General features: G+C 45.4%; 1 protein-coding gene across 11 annotated transcripts in view; it reads right to left on the minus strand.

The window, feature by feature from the left end:
* Phactr4 (phosphatase and actin regulator 4) overlaps positions 1 to 27022 on the minus strand; it is a 76240-nt gene that overhangs the window by 32020 nt on the left and 17198 nt on the right. For 3 of the 11 annotated variants that reach the window (XM_063288413.1, XM_063288411.1, NM_001427181.1), the window contains 4 exons: positions 6283 to 6456; positions 4869 to 4949; positions 1411 to 1569; positions 233 to 625 (listed from right to left, as the gene is read on the minus strand). In XM_063288413.1, the coding sequence (XP_063144483.1) occupies positions 233 to 625; positions 1411 to 1569; positions 4869 to 4949; positions 6283 to 6456 (807 nt within the window). Of the gene's footprint in view, positions 1 to 232; positions 626 to 1410; positions 1570 to 4868; positions 4950 to 6282; positions 6457 to 18772; positions 19244 to 22240; positions 22355 to 27022 lie in introns of those variants that run through there. The other 8 variants (XM_063288416.1, XM_063288414.1, NM_001427182.1 and 5 more) reach the window with 5 other exon arrangements.

The raw sequence follows: 27022 nt of genomic DNA on the forward strand, positions 1-27022 counted from the left end.
CTCTGTCTATCCTGGACTCCTTTTGTAGACCAGGCTGGACTCAATCTCAGAGATCCATACCTCTGCCTTCTGAGTACTGGGATTAAAGGCATGCACCACCACACCTGGCTCTAAAACTTTTTTCTATATTGAGAATATTCCAAGAGATGAGTTAGAAAACTCTTTTACAGAACAAATCACTCAGTAAAATTACTATCCAAAACCAGACTAAACCCAAACTCTGCAGACTCACCGATGATGGGGTTGCTGTTTCTCTGAGCTGGTTTAGGGGGTGGGATGGGCGGTTGCTTGGCCGGGGCTGGATGGGTGGCAGTAGTGTTAGTGCTGGCAGGAGCAGCAGGCAGAGTCCTGGGGGCGGGGGTGGGGGCGGGGGTCGAGGCCACAAAGGACTTTGTTAAGGTCTTTGTCATGTCTGTGGCAGCAGTGGTGGCAGCAGGTGTCTCAATGCCAGAGCCAGAAGTGGAGGAGACCGGTCTTGCTGCACTGCCGGCTGGGACCTCCTTTGCCTGCCCCTCGTTTCCTTCATCAGAAGAGGACAGGGGTCTCTTGGGGGGCAGCAGGGGCTGCTTAGATGCTTGCTCAGGCCCAGGCTCTGCTTCAGAGCTGGGCTGGCTTCCAGTTGAGCCTACGAAATAAGAGATAATGGAACACACAACCAACTTCACCGATGAACTTACAGTTCATACATCATTTCAGCCACTTTTAACATGCTTAGGGAGTGTCAGTAAGAGAGGCTCAGTAAGGGTAGTGACACTTCATACAAGAGCCATACTACCAAGGGCACAGGAGAGAAATGCCTGCCACACAAGCAGGAGGACTGAGCTCAGATCCCCACATCTACATAAAAGCTAGGATCTAACGATAATGCTGTGCTTGGGAGTGGAGTAGAGACAAGATCACTGAAGCTCACTGGCCAGCCAGTCCAGCTGATCAGTGAGCTCTGGGTTCAGTAAGAGATGCTATCGCAAAGTAAATGAGTAAGCCTCGAGGTGGTGTGAGACTTTAATCCCACACTCGGGAGGCAGAGACAGGCTGAGCTTGAGGCCACCGTGACCTACAGAGAGAAACCCTATCTGAAAAAGCCAAACTAAAGCTGGCAGTGGTGGCACCTAACCCAAAGTAAAATAACAAAGTAAATTAAAGTAAACTGATAAATTTAAGCCCCATCCTCGAAAAACGGTGAGAGCAACGAGACACCCAGTGCCAACCTGTGGCACCCACATGTATATGGACACCCACCCATAAAAGCACACAGAGAAGTCCTTGGGGTAGAACACAAGGAAGGTGGAGGTTGACAAGATCCCACAGAAGAGCTAGGTAAGGTGGCTCGCACCTGAAGCAAACCCACTGCAGCCCTCTGAGGTAATTAAGGACAGTCTGTGGCTTTCAAACTCAGAATCCCGCTTTTACCAAGTCTCTTCTTTGGATCCTCTTCTGGAGTAAGATTCCTGAGACTTCCCTCTGCCTCTTCTTCCGAAAGGATTGGACTAGAAGACCTGACACTCCCTATGGGGGTGGTGTGTCCATTCTTTAATGCAGCATGGCTCAGCTTTCCTGAATCTTCACCACCTGAGAGAAGAAGAAAAGCTTAAGTGAGCGCCCCCCATCCCCCACCCCCGCTTAGGTGAGGCCCCACACACATGTACAGCAGATGTGCAGTTTGGATTTCTCATGGGCCCTGAACAACTGGAGCGGGGGCCATCCCAAAAGCTGTGTCCTATCTGTAAGATTTGTTCTTTTGGCTGGGCTGCCTTGTCTGGCTTCAGTGGAAGAAGATGCACTTAGCCTTCATGTGCCAGGGTGGGGGGAGACCAGGGGGTGTGTCTCCACCCTCTCAGAGAAGGGAAAGGGGTAGGGGTCACCAGGAGCAGGTGGTGATTGGGATGAAAAGTGAGTTAGAAAATAAATTTTAAAAGAAAATTAAAAAAGAAAAAAGAAAAGCTTAAGTGAGAGGACTGACACTACCACATGGGAAGAGCCCGTTCGCCCCAACTCTCCTAGCTCCTCTCTCTGGTAAGGAGGCTCCTTCCTCACTGACACCTACGCTACCTGGATCCAGCAGATTTAACAGAAGTAGCAGCTCTTCCACACACGGATTATCACCAACTGTATCAAGCAACTGGCTTCACAGATAATCTATTAAACACATACAGAACGCAATATAAGGCACAGCTCCGGAGGTAGAATACCTGCCTAGCACACGTAAGGCCATGTGACAAACAGCCCCGAGGAGGAGAAAAGGATACGAGTCTGATAGAAAGGCTACAGTAAAGATAGAGAAAAATCCATTCTGGGCAGGAAAGGCTTTGAGGTTGTACCACAGAAAGCAGTAGGTTTTGAGAGAGGAACAGAAGCCTACCACATGGATGAACAATAGTCCATTTAAACTAAGACAACTGGAGGGGCGGGAAAGAAGACTCAGTGGTTGAGCATGCGCGCACACACACTCCCCACATACACACCCCCAAGCCCCCCACACGCACACACACGCGCGTGCGCGCACACACACACACACACACACACACACACACACACACACACACACACACACACGCATTGCTGCAGTGGACTTGAGTTCAGCTCCCAGCAGCCGTGCCAGGCAGCTCACAATCCCCAGTAACTACAGCTCCAGGGAATCTTATGCCTCTGAGCTGTGCAGGCATCTGCGCTCGGGCACACACTCCAGACAGGCACTCCAGGCACACATACATACTTTAAAAATAAAGTCTTATTTAGTCTATATAAAGGCACATGACTATGGTCAGGGACCGTAGAGCACACCAGGTAGACTAGGAAGACACAGCTATGGGCAGGACTGTAGGCAAGCGGGTCCGGGCTATGAAGACCATACAGCACAGGGACAGGAGCTAGACAGGACTCCTGGAGGAAACCAAAAGCCTGGGAAGTAGGAGTAAGAGGTAGACATAATTTTACTTACATGCAGAAGGTGGGCTCTAAAGGCTGTTAGGAAGTAGGGTTCTAGACAGGACGTGACTGACCAGGAAAAGCAGCAGAAACTGTTTTAATGCTCATGGAACAAACAGCCGGGGACTGAGGGTAGTAGGACTAGAGAGCCCAGGGCCTTGAAGGACACATCGATGTCAACACAACACACACAGCAATTCCCACACATTACAGGGATGGCCCCTGGCCTGGGGGCTGTGAGAAGCACACACTGCTACGAGAGGGAATGGAACAGTGAGACAACCGTCCCCAGGTTCTTAGACGTTTTTAGAAGACAAGAGTTGAAAATAGTAGGGTCGTGGGGTATAGAGATGGCCCAGTGGTTAAGAACACTGGCTGCTCTTCCAGAGGACCTGAGCTCAATTCTTAGCACCTACATGGCAGCTCTGTGCATAGACATACATTCAAGCAAAACACCAATACGCAAAATAAGAAACGTAACTACATTAAAAAAAAAAAAAAGAAGATGATGAAGAAAGAGGCCAGAGACTACATCTCACTTCCTGTCACAGGGCGGTGGACTGTCCTTGTTGCTTTGAGTAACATCAGGGAAAGATTTATTTTTCTTTTTATTTGTGTGCACACATATGTATGCTTATCTCTAGATAGTTCTAGATGAGTTCTCACAAACCAGCCCCCCTCACCTGACACACCGCCTTCCACTAAGGTCAGACAGTGCCCTCAGGCATGCCCAGTACGCAGTGGGGTTAGGTAATAAACGTGCTCTGAAGAAACGGAAGAGCATTTTTCCTTATTTGCTCAGAGGCAGGTTCTCATACACACCTAGACTAGCCTTGAATTGGATCAACCTGGCCATCTCCTAGTGTTGTTGGGATATTAGGTGTGAGATACTAAACATGGCTGTATTTTTATTAAATTAATTGGTTAATGATTAAGCTAGCTTTTCAGACAGAGTGCTAGCATACATCTCTGGCTGGTCTAGAGCTTTCGCTCTATATCAGACTGATTTTTAACTTAAGAGTAATCCTCTTGATTGCCTCCTAGGATTACAAATATGTGCCACTAGGCCCAGTTGTAGATTTTTTTTAAAAGATTTATTTATTTATTCTATATAAGTACACTATAGGGCTGAAGAGATGGCTCAGTGGTTAAGAGCTCCGACTGCTTTTCCAGAGGTCCTGAGTTCAATTCCCAGCAACCACATGGTGGTTCACGACATCTGTAAATGAGATCTGATGCCCTCTTCTGGTGTGTCTGAAGACAGCTGCAGTGTACTTATATATAATAAATAAATAAACCTTAAAAAAAATTAAGTACACTATAACTGTCTTCAGACACATCGGAAGAGGGGACCAGATCCCATTACAGATGGTTGTGAGCCACCATGTGGTTGCTGGGAATTGAACTCAGGACCTCTGGAAGAGCTTAACCAGTGAGCCCTGCTCCAGTCCCAGTGCCTACTTCTTACTCTTAGGAGAAGGGAGCAGGATGGCAACTCTGCAAAGGTAGTGAACTGCTCATATGTGGGAGTGAGACACTGAAAACATCAAGGCACACTGCTGATTTGCATTCATAGCCCACTGACGTCTCACAGGACTACCCAGCAACAAGTGCTGGGACATCAGTGTGGTGTTGGTGGGACAGGAGGATGAGGACGGAGGCAATTTGGTCAAAACTACCAATCAACAACTTGAAATGACTGTCACACTACAGGTGAGATGCACCTGAGGAGGACAGAGACACAGAGGTTTGCTCCCAGGACCCTTCACCAATCCTCCTACTTCTGCTTAAGAGCAAAGCCAGGCACTTGGGAAGAAACAGGGAAGCATTTTTAAAGTGCTCCTCCACCATAACCCAGTGAGGGTAAAGCAAAGGACATGTAAGGCCTGAGAGCCAGCGAGAGAGCACATGTGCAGACAGCATATGCTGATGTTGGAACTCACCCTGCTCGGGGTCTTCCAATAGAACCCCTCTTTTAACCAGCTCTTCTCTTGGTTTTCGCATAGATATTTTTCGCTCTAAAACTAACATTAAATTGGAAAACACAACTCAGAAATGCGGCAGTCAGATGGTCAACAGATCTCTTAGCATTCTAAGTATAAAAGAATAAAGTGGGTCACATTATTTGTACTCTAAAGGAAAAGAGAACAGGGGAACTAACGGTACATCTAAAAACTTAGCTGGGAGTGATGCCACAAGCCTATAGTACTAGCACTTGGGAGGTGGAAGCAAGGAAACCGGCTCCAGCCCAGCCTTAGCTACACAGCAAGTTCTAGATTAGCAAGGGCTACACAAGACTGCCTCAAACAAAACAAAAACTACCACTTTTTTTTTTTTTCGGAGCTGGGGACCAAACCCAGGGCCTTGCGCTTGCTAGGCAAGCGCTCTACCACTGAGCTAAATCCCCAACCCCAAAAATGACCACTTGTGAATAAGATGCTGAGAAATGCTGCCACATTCAAGCCAGCACGTGCTGTACAGTATTAGGCCAGCCAGGGCATACATAGCAAGGCTCTGAGCAAAACAAAACAAAACAAAACAAAACAAATTGCTGGATCTCGGGGTGAGATTAACAGTAGCGACTGCCTCGCATGTCCAAGGCCCTGGGTTCCTCGCTGAGAACTAGATATAAGAACAAACCAGGCCGGGCAGGCGCTGGTGGCGCATGCTTTAATCTTAGCGCGTGAGAGGCAGAGGCAGGTGGGCCTCTGTGAGTCTACAGAGCGAGTTCCCGGTGCTGGGAAAGTATTTTTCCCAAGGAAGCCGTACTCACACGACCGCATCTTGACCAGGGCTTCAACAGTAAGGAGTTACGTACGAGCCAGGCTGTGGCAGGTGGGAAGCAGAACAGCAGCACCGAGGACGGTACAGTGAGGCGCCGGCTCAGCCCTTTGCTGAGACAGGCTCTCGTGGTTGTTTGTCTTTCCTTCCCCACTGTGATGCCGGCTGGCCCTGAGGTTTCTAGAGATTTTCTCTTATCCTTTCCTCTCCCCACAGAAGCACTAGATTACAACAGCACGTGTGCGGCTGGCTGTAGGTGGGTCCTGGGGTCCCATCAAACACTATCAAACACTACCTGCTCAGGCACCGCCTCAGCCCAACGGAGAACTCTTAAGAGGAGAAGGCTTGTTTGCTTGTTTGTTTAGAGTGGAGGTCTCCTGGTACCCAGGCTAGCCTGAAACTCAAGGTATAACTAAGAATGACCTTGACCTTCTGAGTCTCCCCTCTGTGGGGTCTGAGGAGAGCACAAGCACACCAGGTTCTCTGTGGTCAGGGAAGAGCCCCGGGCTTTGCTCAAACTAGGCAGGCAGTCCACCCTCACTCCTCAGAACACATATTTGAATCTTCGTATCTTACCTTCTGATGTCTCTTTGAATTTATCACTGCTTTTTTTTTTCCTCCATTTCCACGGCTTGAAGATCTTGCCAAAACCTGAGAACTTGCTTTTCCTTTTGGTGGGAGGTGTTGTGTCCCCTGCTTCCACACTGTCCATCACCAGGCCTGGGTCTCCAGAGGGCCGCTCCGCTTCTTCTGTTCATGGAGAGGAACAGGAAGGGACAGCAAACTTATTATCTCTTAGTAACCTCCAAAAATGCCCCCTCTCTTCCTTCCTGTGGCAGGAGGAAAGAATCAAAGCAATGACAAACAATCAGGCGGACAAGTCACAGTCCGGACATTACACAGACAAAGGCCTAAACTCAAAACCTGACTAAAGGAGCCAGACCAACCTGACGTCACTGAAGAGGAAACTCAGTGCGGTGGTGAGAACCAGGCCAGCATCTTTAGCACCCAATGCAGGTGCCTTCTCTTCACTCATGAGCTCTGTCTCACTGCAGCACGGAACCCCAGCCCTAATGGAGTCACTGTCACATACTACCCTCTCCCAGCAGTTCCCAGGACTCAAGGAATTCAGGGAAGGGCAACTCATCAAGTGTTGACACCTTGTGTCTGCTTATCCCGTTTTCCTCCTCATACAAAAAGGGCTCTGCATGGCTGTGGAAGACTGGGAGAGGAGCTGGGCGGGGAGTTAGAGACTCTGCCCTGCCATGGAAGGAGTTGGGGAAAGTGGAGGTGAGAGTCAACTGCCTATCACAGTATTACTAGGGAAAACCCTGATAATAAACATTTGACCCATAACACAGTTGACATGCTACGAGTTCAGGACTGAGGTCCTCATAATGACACGCGTGAAGGGCTTAATGAACTTTGAAGGTAGAGGCAGTAGCGGCCAGCGGACAGGAAAGGCTCGTGGCCTCCTTCCTGGATTAAGGTGATTTCTACTTCACGAGCTTCTAGAAGCAAACAACGCTGGGGACAGGACGAGTTTGACACTTGTACTAAACAATGATCTCCTTATGACACCGCAGCTTTGTGTTACATCTTCTTTTCTTTTCTTTTTTTTCCCTTTTTCTTTTTTTGGAGCTGGGGACTGAACCCAGGGCCTTGCGCTTCCTAGGCAAGCGCTCTACCACTGAGCTAAATCCCCAACCCCCACGTTTTCTTTCAATTACGTTATTTTCTTAAAACTTAGCTTCTGTGCATCTGTGTGGTGTGGGGTCAGGGGAGCTGCCTGGAGCCCAGAGCAGAGGTGGGGACAGAAGACAGACCAGTGCTCTCCTGCCTTCCACTGTAAGGGCCCTGGGACTGAACTCAGACCATCAAGTGGCTTCCTGCACCGCTACCTAGGAGGCGTCCCGGGGCTGGTTTAGGCTTTTTGAGACATGGCTTGCCAGGTAGTCCAGTCTGGTCTTGACCATGTGATCCTCCTGCCTTAGGCACTGGAATTACAGGCGTGTGCCTCCACACATGACTCCTGTAAATCTCCTGTTAACACATCCATGAGTATTCCAGGACATACCAGAAAATGTTATTTAACTGAAAAAAGGAAAATTACATCTACAGTTTTAAAGGACTGAAAATGTTAAAGAAAAGACCATAAAGAAAAGCAGCCAGCATTTTAGCAGCACAGAGAAGCTCCTGCCTGAAGTATCATTCACCATTTAGCCTGCTTCTGCGGCTGAAATCCATACTTCATCACCTCCTTTTCTTTCCTCCTTTATGTGAGACAGGGTTTCTCTGTGAAGCTCTGGGTGTCCTGGCACTCACTCTGTAGACCAGGATGGCCTACACCTCAAACTGACAGAGATCCTCCTGCCTCTGCCTCTGCCTCTGCCTCTGGCGTGCTGAGATTAAAGTGTGCCACCATTCCTGGGCAACTAACTAACTGCTTTTCAAAGTAAAACATGATTTGATGCTTTTAAAACTTCATTATGTTGAACAATATATTTATGTATCATCCATCTTTCAAGGACTCAAAGTGACAAGGAGCAGGGATGTACCTCAGACTTTCAAAGTCTGTATGTGGCTCTGGGTTTAAATCCAATTGAAGCACATCCACATGCACGCACATATACATTTTGCTTTGTACAAAGCAGGTCACTGAACATATCAGCAAACACAGAGAGTGAAAAACAAAGTGTTTTCTTTTTGAGTTTTTCAAGATCGGTTTCTCTGCGTAGCCCAGGCTGTCCTAAAACTCACTCTGTAGAGCAGGCTGGCCTTGAACTCAGGGATCTGCCTGCCTCTGCCTTCCCAGTGCCTAGCAGAAACAGTGTTTTCTTTGCTTCTCTCTTCATGTATATTTAATTCTGTCAAATGTTTTAGAAGAACAGAACACTGACATTTTCCAATTCACTCATGCATATTAACATTTACGTATTCTTATTCTTCTATCTTTGTATTTTCATTTTTGCTTGTTTAAAGCAAACTTCGAACTTGGGTCTTCAGTAGCTCAGGCTGACTTTGAACCCATTTGTGGCTGAAGATAACCTTGAACCCCAGATCCTCCAAGGTCTTGCTCTCAAATGCTGAGATTAAAGGTGTGAGAAACCACATCCGGCTTCACTCATGCCTCTGTTTCTTCCTCCTCTCCCCTCCCTACTCTCAGTGACAAGCTGCATATTATTCCACTGACTCACATGTCTGTCCAAATATTTAGAATCAGCCCAACTGCCTTTATAACATACAGGATCTGCAGGAAGTGGGGCCATGAATCCTTTGAAAAACTCTCAGTCAGCTGTGATGGCATACGCCTGTCATCTTAGCACCAGGAGGTAAAAGGAGGAGGATCAAACGTTCCAGGACAGCATAGGCTACACAATGAGACCCTGCCTTGAAAACACAAGGGCGGGGCTGAGGCTCTCCTGGGAGTGTGTACCAGCACTAGGTTTTGCAAGCAGCTAAGCGCCACAAAACAAAACAAAGCAAAACCCTAAATATCCAGGGGTCTCCTGTCCACCAAGTTTCTTACTCAACTGAAAGGAGAAAACTGACTCCCAAATACATCATACACTCGCACTGATAATAAATAAAATAATAAGGGGCTAGAGAGATGGTTCAGAGGTTAAGAGCACTAACTGTTCTTCCAGAGGTCCTGAGTTCAATTCCCCGAAACCACATGGTGGCTCACAACCATCTGTAATGGGATCTGATGCCCTCTTCTGGTATGTCTGCAGCCATCATGACAGGGTACTCACACATATAAAAATTAATTAATGAAAAAATTTTCATTGCTTTTGCAGAGGACCCAAGTTCAAGTCCCAGCATCTACATAGTGTACAACTACAGTTCCAGAGGATCAGATGCCCTCTTTTGACCTTCACAGGCATTAGGCACGCACACAGTGCACATACATACATACAAGGAAAATATACATACAAACAAAACAAAATATATCATTTTAAAAATTAAAATTAACAAACAAAATGTATCAAGAGCAGGATCCAACGGCTCAGACTTATTATTACAACACTATCACCATGGAGAGGATTACAAGTTTGAGGGCAGGCAGCACAGAGCATATATATAGCAAGCCTCGCCTCAAAACACAGTCAAACCTACAGCGGGGTATACTGTGTATGGCTGGTCCAAATGTGCCAGTCAGGCCAAGTCAGCTCACTGTGCAGCACAATTATTAACACCATGCTGGGTGTGCTGTCTCCTTGTTCTTTCAAGTGCTGGGGGAAGGGCAGTACAGCTCTAGTTTGTCATTTGTCCCTGTTTTATGTGACAAGGTCTTACTCTGTTGGATAATTGTAAATTTAACTATGTTTCCTTCTTTTTAAAAAAAAAATGGGCTGGAGAGATTACCATCTGTAATGAGATCTGATGCCCTCTTCTGGTGGGCAATCAGCTACAATATATATATAATAAATCTTTAAACAAAATGTAAGAACCAGGTATGGTGGTGTATTCCTTTAATCCCAGCACTTGGGAGGCAGAGGCAGGCTTATCTCTGAGTTCGAGGGCAGCCTGGTCTACCAGTGATTTCCAAGACAGCCAGGCCTACACAGAGAAACCCTGTTTTGAAAAAATAAAAACAAAAATTTAAGAAATTAATATGTAGGGATTGGGGATTTAGCTCAGTGGTAGAGCGCTTGCCTAGCAAATGCAAGGCCCTGGGTTCGGTCCCCAGCTCCGAAAAAAAAGAAAAAAAAAGAAATTAATATGTAAGGGTATTTTACCTCCATGTATGTCTGTGCACCATGTTGTGCTTGGTGCCTGAGGAGGCTAGAAAAATGAGTCAGATCCCCTTGGACTGAATTTGCAGACAGTTGAGGGGGTCCTGGGAATTGAATCTGGGTTCTCTGGAAGAGCAGCCAGTGTTCTTAACCACTGAGCCATCTCCCCAACCCATTAATAAAAATTTAAAATCACGTGCATGTGTGTACATGTGGTCTTGTAGATAACTATCGAGTTCAGAGGAAGTTATCAAATACACTGGAGTTGGAATAACAGGACGTTGTGAGCTACCTAATGTGAATGCTATCTCGCTAGCCCAGATGGTTTCCTCTTAAATAGACCCTTTTTATAAATATGAAACTTCCTTTATCACAGAAACACTTCTACCTCTATTTATTTTCCTATTTCATTTGACAACTGTCTTCTGCCCCCTTGAAACAAGATCAGCTCTGGCTTCAAACTCAAGTTCCTTCTCTCAGCCTCTAAAGCCCTGAGGTTACACTGTACAGTAGCATACCCAGTCAGCCATCGTTAACTGGAATACTTAGATTCATCTACATTTAATATTTTCATTGCCAGGTTGGTTTTAGCTCTGTCTCTTGTACTTGTCTTGTTTTCTATATCCTTGATTTACTAATTATGATAGTTTGTATATGCTCTGCCCAGGGAGTGGGAGTGGCACTATTAGAAGGTGTGGCCCTGTTGAAGTAGGTGTGTCACTGTGAGTGTGGGCTTTAAGACCCTCATCCTAGCTGCCTGGAAGCCTGTATTCTGCTAGCAGCCTTCAGATGAAGATGTAGAACTCTCAGCTCCTCCTGCACCATGCCTGCCTGGATACCACCATGTTCCCACCTGATGATAATGGACTGAACCTCTGAACCTGTAAGCCAGCACCAATTAAATGTTGCCTTTACAAGAGTTGCCTTGGTCATGGTGTCTCCTCACAGCAGTAAAACCCTAACTAAGATACTAATCTATGGACCTTGACTGTTCCCTGAACAATGAAGGAATCTTATGACTCTAATCGTCTGGGCTACTGTCACATACCGCACTTCTCTATACATGCAGCAGTAAGCCGCAGGAACGAGCAATACTGCTGTATTTTCTATGTCATTTATGAACACTTCCTATATTTCTGCAATTCTATGGACATCAAGGAGGTTTTTTATTTCCTTATTTCTGAAGATATTTCAGTTGTATGTTTTCAGGTTTTTTTTAATAGTCTTTTTTTTTAAGATTTATTTATTTATTTTATGTATATGAACACACTATCACTGACATGCCAGAAGAGGGCATCGGATCTCATTACAGATGGTTGTGAGCCACCATGTGGTTGTGGAATTTGAACTCAGGACCTCTGGAAGAGCAGTCAGTGCTCTTAACCTCTGAGCCATCTCTCCAGCCCACATTTTCAGTTTTGTTTGTTCATTTAAATGGCTTTTGGAGACAGGATCTCTGTCGCTGAGGTTGGCCTTGAAGCTTTTGCCTCAGCTTTCCAGTTCTAGGGCCTTCTCTGTTCTCTGTTCTTACTTCTGTGGTGTTTGGATTGAGTCTAGGTTCCTGTGCTTGCTGGGCAAGTGGTTTAGCGCTGAGCTATACCCACACCCTTGCTCTGTTTAACTTTAAAGTTGCGGGACAGGGCTGGAGGAATGGCGCAGAGGTTAGGAGCACTTGCCTCCGTCCTAGAGGACCCAGGTTTGATTCCCAGCACCCACGTGGTGGCTCCCACAACTGTATCGCTAGTCCCAGGGGACCTGAGACCATCTCCTGGTCTCTTTGAGTACCAGACAACTTAAGGTACACACATATATATGCAAGCAAAAATCCATATATATATAATAATAAATAAATTAGAAAAAAAGTCATGTGTGACAAAATGTAGACATAATTGAAATCTAACTTCAAAGTCTGTAGTCCCTTTTCTATCATGCATTTATTTTATTTTGCTTTTATATTCTCTCATATTATATCCCAACTGCAGTTTTCCTGCTCCCCATTCCTCCAAGAGCCCCTCCACTTCCTCTTCCCAATACACTTTTTATTTTCATTTTTAATCTAAAATCTTATAATAATAAGTCTTATATTTCTTTATATTAAAAAAGTTAATCACAACTTCTTACATCTGGATTCATTTAGTAACAAAGGCTTATAGCATACAAGTTATAATGGACAGGGCAATATACATTGCAATCTTAGCATTTGAGAGGCAAATCAACCTATATCAAATATGATATCAAAAGTTCAAGGCCATCTAGAGTAGTATATGAAACCATATCTCAAACAAAACAAAAATTAAACAGCAACAATAAATACAAAATAATGCAATTTACAAAAATGGCACATTATAGAACTCTTGTCCTCACAACAACCCATACAACTCATGGTAATCTCAAATGCCATCCAAAAGATGGCTTCGCTGGAAAAGGCACTAGCTGACAAGTCTGACAACCTGAGCTGGACCCCTCAAATCAGACCCCTGTTGTCTTCTGACTTCCACATGCACACTGTGGTGTATGCATGCACACATACATATAAACAAACAAATAAATGTGATTTTTAATTTAAAAGATCTAAATTATAAAGTGATATTCACATTAAATTCTTTTTACAAACTAATTTGTCATCCAGTTATGCCATTAAACTGCCCTGTGATAATTTATTAATTCTTTATTCACATACCTAAAGGTGGTTTATTTTGCTGTTGTGTGTGTGCATGAAGGCCCTAGGTGACATTACCCAGTTGCCATCTACTTTATTTTCTCTATTACTTTTATTTTACTTGATTTGTATGAGTATTTTGCCTGCATGCATATCTGTGCATGATATACACACTTATGTGTGCGTACATTGGTGTGGGTGTATTTTTTAAAGCAAAAACAGGGTTGTCAAGATAAATACTTATATAAATAAAAAGAAAACACTAAAAGATGGCGGTGGTGGTACATGTCTATAATTCAAACTCTTAAAATACTGAAGTAGGGCGTTAGCTGTGTCTTTGAGTTCTGGAATCCATAGAGAGTTTAAGACCAGCCTGGACCTTATTATGGGGATTTTGTCTCAAAACAACAAAACCCGAGCCATAGCCTTTTAACCCTTTGTTTGCATCTTCAGGCATTCGCAGACTATGTGCAAGTTATGACTACCCATAGTGGATAAAGAAAAGAACAGGATTAAACATTGGGGCTGGGGATTTAGCTCAGTGGTAGAGCGCTTACCTAGGACGCGCAAGGCCCTGGGTTCGGTCCCCAGCTCCGAAAAAAAAGAACCCCCCCCCCAAAAAAAAAACAAAAAAAAAAACCAATGCACCCTAGATCAAAGACTGTATAATGTCACATTCCTATTCTGGCTGTACTGTACAACAACCTGTCTCCATAGCCTTCTTTCCAGTCTTACTGTGAGAAGAGGCTCACTTGCCCAGGATGGTCCTGAGCTCACTCATCTCAGCTTCCAGAGTAGCTGGTCTTACAGACACGGAGCTCGCGTCTGGCCTTCCACCAGTTCCTACTCACCCACGTTGGATAGCTAAGTACAGTCAGGCGACGTACCCGTGAGTCCCCAGAACACAAATCTTCAACATTCCTTCACTAAATTGTAACTAAATCAGCTTAGATTTATTTGAATCCCACCTCTATCATTTGTACCTTATCAATTAAAATTTTTGATATCTTTGTTTCCATCCATAAGATCCCCGCCCCCAGTTCATTGTGTATTCACTCATGTTATGTGTGCGTGCATGTGCCAGGGCTCGTATGGAGGACAGAGGACAACTTGAAGAAGTCTGTCCTCTCCTTCCACCATGCTGGTTCAAACAGGGATCAAGTTAGGCCACCAGACTTTGGCAACAATCACTTTTACTAGTTGGGCAATATTTTCTGTCCTTTTTTGTGTTTCCTTTTGTTCTAAGACAGGGTCTCACTCCCCATCCCTGACTGGCCTGAAACTTATGTGACACTCCCGTCTCGGCCCTCAGAACCTTGTAAAGGGGCAGCATTAGTTATACTTTGCCACAGTGTTTAATATTTTGTTCTCTAAAAGAGGCTTATTGTTGGATTTAATGAGTAGTTTCAGAAGACTGCAACAGAACTCTAAAGCCAAACATTTCCCTAATGAACAAAGCAGTGTCCATGTGCAGAGACGGTCTACACCTTCTGGAGATCTTGTACAGCCTTGGCCATGGGGATTAGCAGGAACGGGCCAGGTCTCCCTGGGTAAGGTCTCTACACTTCTACCTCAGGAAAAAGGTCTTTTCTGCCACAGCTGTGGCAAGAAGTGATGGAGCCTGGGGCTAGCAGAGTGCCAGAATGCTTACTTAGTTTAAGGCCAGGCACCACAGAGACTGCTTTCCACCTCGGCCACATGCAGACGCTGAAGATAAGGATGCCGGCTGCAAAGCTCAGCCGATGTCCATCAATGCAGTGTTCACAAGAGGGCTTGAGTTTGGATCCCCAGGACTCATGGAAAAGCCAGCATGGTAGCTTGTATCTATAACCCCAGCACTGAGGGGGTAGGAATGGAGTTAACAGGACCCTGGAGCCCATTAGCAAGCCAATCTACTCAGGTTCAATAAGAGATCCTGTCTTAATAAAATAAGATGGAGGGGCCAGTGAGATTGCTTATAGTGTAAAAGCATTTGTCACACAGCCATGATAACCAAGAGTTCAATCCCCAGACACCATAGTGGGGCTGGGGGGTTAAGTTATTCTCTGATCTCCAGACATATACTGTAGCATGTATACATCTCTCTCTCTCTCTCTCTCTCTCTCTCTCTCTCTCTCACACACACACACACACACACACACACACACACACACACACACACACACAGAGGCACACACACTTTTAAACATGTTCTATTAAAGAGAGGAAGCAGGGGGAACCAGCATGGTAGGTAGCAGCTATCTTTAATCCCAGCATTTGGGAGGCAGAGACAGGCAAATCTCTGTGAGTCTGAGGCCAGGCTAATCTATTTAGGGATTTCCAGGTCTGCCAGCACTACAAAGTGAGACAAGGTGTCTCTGTGTCCCTCTAGCTGGCCTCTAACACTATGTAGACCCTATGACCTCCAACTCACAGAGATCTGCCTGCCTCTGCCTTCAGAGTACTGGAATTAAAAGGGTACACCACCAACACCACTCATGAGAACTTTTCTTTTAAAAGAAAAAAAAAAAAAGTCAAACAAAAAACCCAGAACAAGAAATGAAGTGGGACAGGCCCATGTTGAAAAAGCTCAGCAGATAAAGATTCTAGTCACCAAACCTGAAGACCTGAGTTTGACCTCTGGGTCCCACAGGGTAGGGATACAGACCAGACTCAGCTGGTTGTTCCCCCACTTCCACAAAAGCACTGTGGTATACACATGCTCACACATAATCCGCTCCCACACATACATACTAACGAAAAAATAAAAACGTAAAACAGGGGGTTGGGGATTTAGCTCAGTGGTAGAGCGCTTGCCTAGGAAGCGCAAGGCCCTGGGTTCGGTCCCCAGCTCCGGGGGGGTGGGATGGGGGGGAGGAAGACAAAAAAACGTAAAACGGGCAAGTCAACACCAACAAACAAATAGTCAGGAGTGACGTAGAAGGTGATCAAAACCCACCTCAGGCCTCAACATGCATACCTTCATGAATACGTGCATACACAGAACACAACACACGCAAACATCACATACACACCAAACACTACACATATCACACTACAAAACACACATACACAATACAACACATACCATATATCATACAGAAAACACGAAGTTTTTTTTTAAGAAAAAAAAAAAGACTGAACAAAGACCTAAGTGTATGACAGTTCTAGAATACTGGACGGCTTATTCTGGCCTGTTTATCCTTCTAAGGATCTAGTGCAACCCTCTTAACAGCTGCCCACTAAAACACTTCATAAGAAATTAGTATCTGAGGGCGGGCGGGCGGGCTGGCTCAGTGGTTAGGAGCACCAGCTGCCCTTCCAGAGGACTCCCACAACCCCGCCCACCTACTTGCACCTCCAGATTCAGAAGACACAGTGCCCTCCTCCAGCCTCAGTGGACAACAAGCACACACACGTACAGACATACAGGACAAAACTCCCATAAAGTAAATTTAAAAATAATTTTTTGCGTGTTTGTTTTGTGAAACAGAGTACTTTATGTAGCCCTGGCTGTCCTGGAACTCAGAGAGATCTGCCTGCCTCTGTCTCCCAAGTGCTCAGATTAAAGTCATATGCCACCACAACCTAGCTAATAAAAATTATTAATTAAAATATTTTATTTACAATTATTATTGTGTGTATTTTTTGCTATAATTGTGATCAAATCCAGTCCAAGGTCTAATGCATGCTGCAAAGTACTTTAAGCTACATCTCCAGTCTCCCACAATGTCTGTTATATTTATTGGTGGCAAATGTGACTTCTTCCTGTCCCTGAGACCATGTTTCAGGCAGCCCAGGCAAACTTGGCACCAAGACTGACCTTGACCTTCTGACCCCCTGCCTCCACCTGAACGCCTTCATGACTTGTGTGCACCACACCCAAGTTTATGTGGTGCTGGGGACTGAAGCCCTCTCACTGAGGTACCAGGTTCCCTTAGTTCTTTCTTAAAAGCAAAAGAATAGTCATCAGCACAGAGATCAGACGATGGTCTTCATAAAGGGGCCCCATCACTAAACAGTAGCAGCTCAACGACTCAATGCTTTCCCAAACTCTCTGTCCACAGTGAGGATAAACGCCTGCCAGTACTGAGCTCGCACAGAATCTGTCAGAGAAGAGCTATGGAGCAGCAGGCATGAGAAGAACTGACCCTGCACAAGTAGGTAATTTGTCACATACAGGAGAAGGCTGGCTCTAGGAGCAAAACAGCGACAGACATGTCATTGGAAAGGAGAGAAGGGAGAGGCTGAGGAGAGCTCTACTTTGGCTTATGATTTTAAAAATTATTTAATAAAATGTTTGTGTGTGGGAGACAGGATGTCCTAAAACCTAGGCTGGTCTGAAACTTGCTATCCAGCCCCGGCTGACTCCTGAGCCCCTGATCCTCCTGCCTCTGCCTCCCAGTTCTGGGGTTACTGATGTGTACCCCACCCGCCTCTCTGTTTTAACTTACTCTCTCAAGCTGGAAAGTAGTCCTGAGGGTTTCTGGTATTTTTTTGTAAACCCTTTTCTATAAGGCACCTCACTTTTTAAAAAGTGAAGGACTGATCTGAGAAAGACTTAGCGCAGTGTTCAGAGGAAAGCAAGTGACTGGAGCGCGCTCTGGCCTGGAGTCCCGAGTCTGTGACTGTGTGACACTTTGTCATCCGTGTGCTCAGAAACACCTTCCCTGGGAAATCAGAAACTAAAGTGCAACAAGTCCAGCACATTCGACCCTCCCTGCTCAGTTACCACAGCTTTTCACCTCACCTCACTGGGCTTTCTTGAGGCAGCGTCTCACTATGTAGCCTGTCTACCCTGGAACTCACTCTGGAGACCAGGCTGGCCTAGAAGCAGAGACCACCTGCATCTGCCTCCGTGGTACAAGGATCAAAGGAGTGAGCTACCATGGCCAGCTCAGACCTTTTCTCTCTTAGTAGAAGGGAGAGAAAGAGGCTTCCTGACGCCTCCTAAATCAAAGTCACTTTACACAGTGTGCCCTAAATAGCACTGCCCGGAAATAACCTCAACACTATTCTTTCCAATCTTCTTTTTTAAATCATTTGCACAATTAATCAGCAGCAGCAGCTCCAACACCTACGAAGACAGGAGAATGTGCTCACCAAGATGATGGGCGACCCCATCCATTCACACTTCAGCTCCGAGCCACACTCACAGTTCCTGCTGCGTCTGAGCTTGCGCCGCCCCCCCAGACAGTAACACTTCACAGGTTCATACAGCAAAGCGTCTTAGAAGGAACAACACTTGTACACGGAGAAAGTCTTAGAAAGTGTGTAACAAGTCTAAAACATCTAATTCAACCTTAAAAACGATCCCATTTTTAGAAGCTGACGATTTTATTTCTCGATCACACACTTAACAATCACCCGAACTTGCAGAGTACCAGTAAGACACCTCTGCCTCTAAGGAACAGCTCATGTAACTTTTATTTTCTTTAAAGGCAAGAATAAACCATTAGGTAGCATCCTAGCAATATAATCTTAAAACAAGACTCCAGAGAGCAGGTAAAGCACAACCGCGAAAGGGAAATGAATTTAACCAGGTAGAAACAACTCTAAAGTTCTCATTCATTTCTCACAGACTTTTACAAATATGCTAAGCCTTGTACTCCACTTCCTAAGAGACGCCAACTTCACCTGCGAGCCCGCCTCGCTCAAGATGTCTATTTTCCTGCCTTCCATTACTCACCAACTGCATCTGGATTTACCGGTCTGGAGACATCAGCTTGCCCCATGATTATAATTGTCTTAGATGTGTCCCACGACAACAAACTCTTTCTGGCAAAAGCAAACGTCTCTTAAAAAGATAAATCCATGTAAGGGACCAGCAATCCTGTATCACTGCCAAATGCCAGGAAACAGCGTGAGATCTGGAGTTTCTGTTTTGCCGGCCACCAGGTACGTGTGGCTCTCACAAACGTCTTCAACAGCAGCTCTCTTCACACAGGAATGCCTGTCATTCCAGAGAGCACAGTGTGTAGAGCACCAGTGCGGAAGGGGAGGAGACAGCCAACCCCATTCTGGCTGCCAGCGGCACAGCCCAAAAGCCCATCCCTCCCCTTCCTGAACTGAGTTTGGCTGGAAGCCTCCAGGCTCAAAGCCACAGAAGAAAGGCTCAAAGCCTGCCCCAGTGTATAGCAAAGACCCTATACATTTAGTCACAACAAAACACCCAACACCATCAGCAGGGTTTAGAGTAACAGTCAAATAGTCCATTTCAAAGGCACATTTTAGATATAGCCTTACTTGCAAAGCCTCCAATTATTCTACAATCTTGCGTTGTATATGGACTGAATATTTATTACCTCCCAATGTGTGTATGTGTGTGTGTGTGTTGTGTGTGTTGTGTGTATGTGTGTGTGGTGTATGTGTGTGTGTTGTGTGTGTATGTGTATGTGTGTGGTGTGTGTGTGGTATGTGGTATGTTTGTGTGTGTGTGTGTGTGTGTGTGTGTGTGTGTGGGGTGTGTGTGGTATATGTGGGGTGTGTGTGTGTATGTGTGTATGTGGTGTGTTTGTGTGTATGTGTGTGTGGTGTATGTGTGTGTGTTGTGTGTGTATGTGTGTGGTGTGTGTGTGGTATGTGGTATGTTTGTTTGTGTGTGTATGTGTGTGTGTGTGTGTGGGGGGGTGTGTGTGGTATATGTGGGGTGTGTGTGTGTATGTGTGTATGTGGTGTGTTTGTGTGTATGTGTGTGTGGTGTATGTGTGTGTGTGGTGTGTGTGTATGTGTGTGGTGTGTGTGTGTGTGTGTGTGTGTGGTATGTGTGGTGTGTGTGTGGTATATGTGGGGTGTGCGTGTGTATGTGTGTATGTGTGTGTGTGTGTGGTGTGTGTGTGGTATGTGTGGTGTGTGTGTGTGTGTGTGTGTGGTGTGTGGGTGTGGTATATGTGGGGTGTGTGTGTATGTGTGTGTGTGTTGTGTGTATGTGTGTGTGGTGTATGTGTGTGGTATATGTGTGTGTGTGTGGTGTGTGTGTATGTGTATGTGTGTGCTGTATGTGTGTATGTGGTGTGTGTGGTATATGTGGGGGGTGTGTCTATGTGTGTATGTGGTGTGTATGTGTGTGTGGTATATGTGGGGTGTGTGTGTTGTGTGTGTGTTGTGTGTATGTGTGTGTGTGTTGTGTGTGTATGTGTATGTGTGTGGTGTGTGTGTGGTATGTGGTATGTTTGTGTGTGTGTGTGTGTGTGTGTGGGGTGTGTGTGGTATATGTGGGGTGTGTGTGTGTATGTGTGTATGTGGTGTGTTTGTGTGTATGTGTGTGTGGTGTATGTGTGTGTGTTGTGTGTGTATGTGTGTGGTGTGTGTGTGGTATGTGGTATGTTTGTTTGTGTGTGTATGTGTGTGTGTGGGGGGGGGTGTGTGGTATATGTGGGGTGTGTGTGTGTATGTGTGTATGTGGTGTGTTTGTGTGTATGTGTGTGTGGTGTATGTGTGTGTGTTGTGTGTGTATGTGTGTGGTGTGTGTGTGTGTGTGTGTGGTATGTGTGGTGTGTGTGTGGTATATGTGGGGTGTGCGTGTGTATGTGTGTATGTGTGTGTGTGTGTGTGGTGTGTGTGTGGTATGTGTGGTGTGTGTGTGTGTGTGTGGTGTGTGGGTGTGGTATATGTGGGGTGTGTGTGTGTGTTGTGTGTATGTGTGTGTGGTGTATGTGTGTGGTATATGTGTGTGTGTGTGGTGTGTGTGTATGTGTATGTGTGTGCTGTATGTGTGTGTGTGGTGTGTGTGGTATATGTGGGGGGTGTGTGTATGTGTGTATGTGGTGTGTATGTGTGTGTGGTATATGTGGGGTGTGTGTGTTGTGTGTGTGTTGTGTGTATGTGTGTGTGTGTTGTGTGTGTATGTGTATGTGTGTGTTGTGTGTGTGGTATGTGTGGTGTGTGTGTGTGTGGTGTGTGTGTATGTGTGTGTATGTATGTGTGTGTGTTGGGGCTAGAGAACATTTGTTTCCCTTACAAAGAATATGGGTTCCATTCCTAGCACTCACATGGCACCGCACACCATGCTTAAGTCCCGTTCCAGGTGATCCAACAATCTGAGCTCTGTGGGCACCAGATATACAGAACACATACATACATACCTGCGGGCAAACCACATAAAATAAAATAAATCTAATATATAGTATATAGTATATGTAATTATATATATCCTAAATTCTTTGGAATCTCTGAAGTAAAAATGTATGATTATTTACCCCCTCCTGCTTTGGGACAGTTTCATGTAGTCTAGGCTGGCCTCAAGCTGAACTGTGTAGCCTTGAACTGATGATCCTCCTGCCTCTGCCTCCCAAGTGCTGGAATTTAGACTGGCATTACAGGCTTGTTCTACTACACTTAGTTATGCGATGCTGGGGATGGCCTGGGGCTTTGTTCATCTTAGGCACTAGTCCAGCAGCTGGGCTGCATTCCCAGCCCTGATTTACAAGATTTTCATTCCATCTTTTTATTTGTGTATGTGTGTGAGAGAACACATACCTGTGGAGGTCAGAAAAGCATTGTTCTTTACACCACGTGGATCCTGGAGATGGAACTCAGGTTTTGAGGCCTGGTGGCCAGTGCCTTTACCTGCTGAGTCATCTTAGTGGTCTCCTAGCCCCTAGCTATTTGTACATGTGTATGGTATGAGCATGTGCAGGTGTGCATGTACACAGAGGCTCGTGTGGAAGCAGAGGTTGGTTGGTGTTGGTCTGTCTTCCCCAAAGCTCCAGTGGTTTCTGTGCTCTATGCTGGGTTACACAACTGGCAGCGAGTCACCTCCCCAGTCCTCATTACCAGTTTTGAGAGAGAAACAAACAGCAGAAAGTCACAATGGTGACGAGAAAAGGACTAAAGTGCTAAGGCATAGACAGAGGAAGAGCCGTGGAAGCACGCACTCACTCAGGTGATCTGTATGACACGATCTGGCTGCCAGGCTTTGGGGGCTCGCCCACTCACAGCTTCTGGCAGCGACCATGCCACACTGGCAGAAGGCCTCCCTAGTCATCTGTGCCAACTCCTCAGCATGTTTTTCATTTTTGTAAATTGTTCCTTTAGCCTGGAATTTCTTTCTCAAATCCAGGAGGAGAGGATCCACCATCCTTAAGAACCGCCTGAATCCTGCTTCCTCGGTTGACGGCTTTCCTTAACTGTGCAAACAGAACTCCAATAGACTCACCTATCATGTGCCTAGTACTGTGATGGCACCAAAACAAGGCTTTCCGCTTGGTGCTTTCACTAACAGGAGTCATCCCAGAATACAACCAGCACGTAGGGGTTGGGGGAGCAGTGTCTAGAGGAAGCCAGAGAAGGCATAATGGGTAAGGAAAAGAAACAAGTATCAAGTCTGAAAGACAAAAAACATTATCTTCCACCACTGTGGCACAAACCAGCACTTGGGAGGCAGAGACAGAAGATTCAAGTCCCATAACCTGAGCTACATAATAAAATATCTCAAAAATCTCAAACCAATCAAACAAAAAGAATGGACTAAGCCAGTGGTTCTCAACCTTTCTAATGCCAGGGCCATTTAATACATTCGGTACCTCATGTTGGGATGACCACAACTCCCCAACCATGAAATCATTTTCATTGCTACTTGACATCTGTTATCATAGGTGACTCCTATAAAAGGGTCCTTTGATTCCCCATAGGGGTCTGACCCACAGGATAAGAACCACTGGACTAGGTGTTGGTGGACACAGCACCCTGAACTGCAATAATCTTTACAATTCCCTAGTAATCTAGAAGCTCTTTATGGGCAGGGACCATGATGCATTACCCTTAAACTAACTACCAAGGCTTGCCGTAAGCAGCCCAGCGCACAGTGTACATGCAGCAAGTCTTCAGCAACCGGAGTCACCTGCCCCTCAAGCATGCCCCATGCATCTAGGCAAGCACTGAACTCTGGCCCCACCAAGAAACAGAATTAAGGGGTTGGGGATTTAGCTCAGCGGTAGAGCACTTGCCTAGCGAGCGCAAGGCACTGGGTTCGGTCTCCAGCTCCGAAAAAAAGAACCAAAAAAAAAAAAAAAAAAAAAAGAAACAGAATTAATCTGAAGCTCTGCTTATGAAACATGGGAGCGAAAGGCGCCTGTGACCCCAGCGTTCTGAGTGCTGGGGCAGAAGGCAACGACAAGGGAAAGCAGCCAGGGTTATAAAACAAGACCATGCTCCAAAGATCATCAGGGCAAGACCATGAGCCATGGAGGCAAGAAATCTACGCCAACCACGAAGTATTCTATCATTCCAAATGATCACGAGAACTGCTAAGAGGCTCACTTTAAGGGGGAGGTGGTGGCATAGCCACACTAAATTTTGAAATTTATTCCTAGCTGGGGGTGTTGGTGCAGTCCTTGAGTCTCAGCACCCAGGAGGCAGAAGCAGACAAATCTTAGCAAATTTGAGGTCAAGCCTGGCCTATAAAGTGAGTTTCAGGATAGCCAGAGCTACACAGTGAGACCCTGTATAAAACAAAACAAAACAAAAAAAATATTTGGGGTATGGAAATTATATATATATATATATATATATATATATATATATATATGGTAAAAATCCATGTTCCATTTTCTGCACAGGAGGATTATAAACAGTATACGAAAAAACAGAAATGCCAAGTTCTTTATGTGACGGAAGTGAAGAATCAGGGATCACTTTGTCTCAGATTAAATCAGATTAAAAAGCATGAGGGCATCCCTGAGAATGGAAACAGTTATTCATAGATTGTAGGATTAAATCAGGAGACATACCTACAGTTCACTGGCCAGCCAACCTAGTGGATATGGGACCTTCAAGTTCAGAATGAGACTATGTCTCAAGAAATAAGACAGAAAGCAATGAGCTGGGATATGGTGGTGTGCACCTTTAATCCCAGCACTGAGCATGAGAGGCAGGCAGGTCTCTCAGTTCAAGGCTAACTTGGTCTACAGGAGTTCTAGGACAGCCAGAGCTACACGCAGAAAAACCCTGACTCAAGGCAACAACAAAAGATGGAGGGCAACAAATGACTAGACCTGATGTCCCCCTCTGGTACCTGTGTGCACACACCACACACACACACACACACACACACACACACACACACACACCACATACGAGATGAGTGTGGCAAAGGAAGAGATACGTCGAGGACCCTGGCTGCCATAGGCACGTGCCCCCCCCCCGTGAGTGTGCATCTGAACCCACACTATACTTGCACATGGGTGCTCACACACACAAGAAACCATGGATTTATATATACACCATATGCACAGACAAAAAATCATGTGAGCATAAGTGATGAAAACTATTGTTAAAGTCCTTTCCTGTTGAACCAAAGATTTAAGCAATTCAGTATGCTGCCAGGGGGAGAAGAGGCTCCAGGAAGGTTGGTCAGGTGTACCACTCAATACTTTTTATAATGAATCAAAAGTCAATTCTTGCCAAAGAAGGCAAAAAAAATAATCATGTGAATTGTGTTATTAGTAAACCTCATTGATCACCAATTTTTTCTACTCTATTGTTTTTTCATGAGCAGAATGTAGTTGGTTTTTATAATTACAATAAAAGAGATTAGTCATTTAATGAAAAAACACAACCTTATAAAATCCCATGGAAGAGCCAACTGAACTCTATTAAGGAGCCCGGAGATGTCAATGATGTCTAGAAACTGGGCAGACAGAATGGAGGACCCACTGCAGGGTTTTGCAATGTGCGGAATGTTTCCTAACTGGAGCAGTCACTGCCTGTGACTCAAAGGGATGACGATTAACCATGGCTGCTCCCGCCTTCCTTCTCTCTCTCATAACGATTCACAATTCAGCTGGCTCACACGCTGTCTGCAAGTAAAGGAGACAGGAAATCTGTGTAGAACCGGCCCTCGGTCACTTTCGTATCTGTGAGCACAGTAACTGTTTGAGAATAGCCACGGCACCTGAGAAAGCTAGTCAGGAACTTCTAGCAAGGATTCAGGTTCAGGGGCATTCCTTTCCGGCTCATATGCAGAAGAACCCATCCTTTATTCTCTCCTAAATAAAGCGTCTGAGTAATGAACACCTGGTACCGCTGTGAGTCAACAGTAATTCCTACAGAATAGCTCAGGCTGACTGGGTGAATGTGTCTATCACACTCGCTCCCGCTGGTGATTCAAGTGCGCTTTGCTGATTTCATATACAAAATAGCCCTCCCTTTAAAACCTTCAATTTTCTAGAGCCACAGGAAATAGGGGGTGGGGGGGGTATAATTAAAACTTTCCATAGAACTTTTAAAGTCAAAGAGAAAATTACGTTTTATATTATACGCCTTTGCTTCCAAGTTTCATTTTAAAAGCAGAACCAAATGTATGCATGCCTTAGGAAAACAGCCCGTGAAATCAGGAAAGTTCAGACAACCTGCACCTATGCTTCTGTCTAGCTAAAGCAGCCAGTATAATTCTCTTTTGACTTTTCTGAAAAGCTTCATGAGTGCTGTGGATAAATATGAATCCCAAAACACAGAACCTTCCAAGAAACAAGCTTGGTGATTGTTATTTCAACCTAAGAGCTATTTCTTCTCATGAAGAATCCTTAAAGAAGCATGATCCCACGGGGTAGTGACTTATGCCTGTCAGTCCCAGCAGTGCAGAGGCTGAGGCCAGAGGATTGCTCTGAGTCTGAGGCTAGTGTGAACCATAGAGTGAGATTCTATCTCAAAAATATATCAAGGGCTGGGGATTTAGCTCAGTGGTAGAGCGCTTACCTAGGAAGCGCAAGGCCCTGGGTTCGGTCCCCAGCTCCGAAAAAAAGAACCAAAAAAAAAAAAAAAAAATATATATATATATATATATATATATATATATATATATATATCAAACAAATAGCAGTGGGCACACATCTTTAATCCCAGTATTCAGGAAGCAGAGGCAGGCACATCTCTGTGAGTTAGTTCAAGGCTAGCCCAGTCTACATAGGGAATTCCAAGATAGCCAGGGCTACACAGAAAAGCCCTGTCTCGAAAACTCAAAATAAATGAATAGAAAATAAACAGAATCCAATAACCATTAAGCACTCATACTTCCTGCTCCCTGGCTTAGGCACCAGGAACCTAAAGGTGCCCACCTCAAAATCTAAGGAAGGGCTGCGCAGTGTTTGATCATGACTGTGAAGTTGACGGACAGAGAATCACCACGAAAACCCACCTCAGGTTTTACTTAGAAAGTATTTCCAGAAAGGTTTAACTAAGGCTGGCGAATGGTTTGCTATGTAAGCCTAGAGACCTGAGTTTCACCTCTAGAATCTACGTAAAGGTGTAGAAAAAGAACCAAGGCCACAAAGTTGTCCCCTGACTGCCACGTGGGTGCAGTTGCATGCACACTCCCACATACAGTAAATTAATGAATAAATGAACGTTAGGAGAGCACTCACACTATGCATGGGCTAGTGTCCTGGGCTGAAGAGAAAATAGAGACTAGTGAGGTGGCTTAGCAGGCAAAGGCACCAGGCTGCTAAGCCTGATGACCTGCGCTCAATACCTAGACGGGAGGGGAGGAGAGACTCCAAGCTCTCTTCTGATACCTCAGATGCATACACACTCACATAATAAATAAAGCAAGCTGGGCAGTGGTGGCACACACCTTTAATCCCAGGACTCAGGAGGCAGAGGCAGGTGGCTCTCTGAGTTTGATGCCAGCCTGGTTTACAAACTGAGTTCCAGGACAGCCATGGGAAAAAAAATCAAATGAAATAAATTTTAAAAAACTTCTTTTAATGTATTTAACTTTATTTTATATGCACTGGTGTGAGGGTGTCAGATCCCCTGGAACTGGAGTTACAGACAGTTGTAAGCCACCATGTGGGTGCGGGGAATTGAACCCCAGTCCTCTGGAAGAACAGCCAGTGCTCTTAACTCTTGAGCCATCTCCCCAGCTCCACATATTTGTTAAAAAGTGAAAACTCCGGGCATGATGACACACACCTTCAATCGCCACACTCAGGAGGCAGAG

Source organism: Rattus norvegicus, chromosome 5 (genome assembly GCF_036323735.1).
Source record: "Rattus norvegicus strain BN/NHsdMcwi chromosome 5, GRCr8, whole genome shotgun sequence".
Taxonomy (NCBI): domain Eukaryota; kingdom Metazoa; phylum Chordata; class Mammalia; order Rodentia; family Muridae; genus Rattus; species Rattus norvegicus.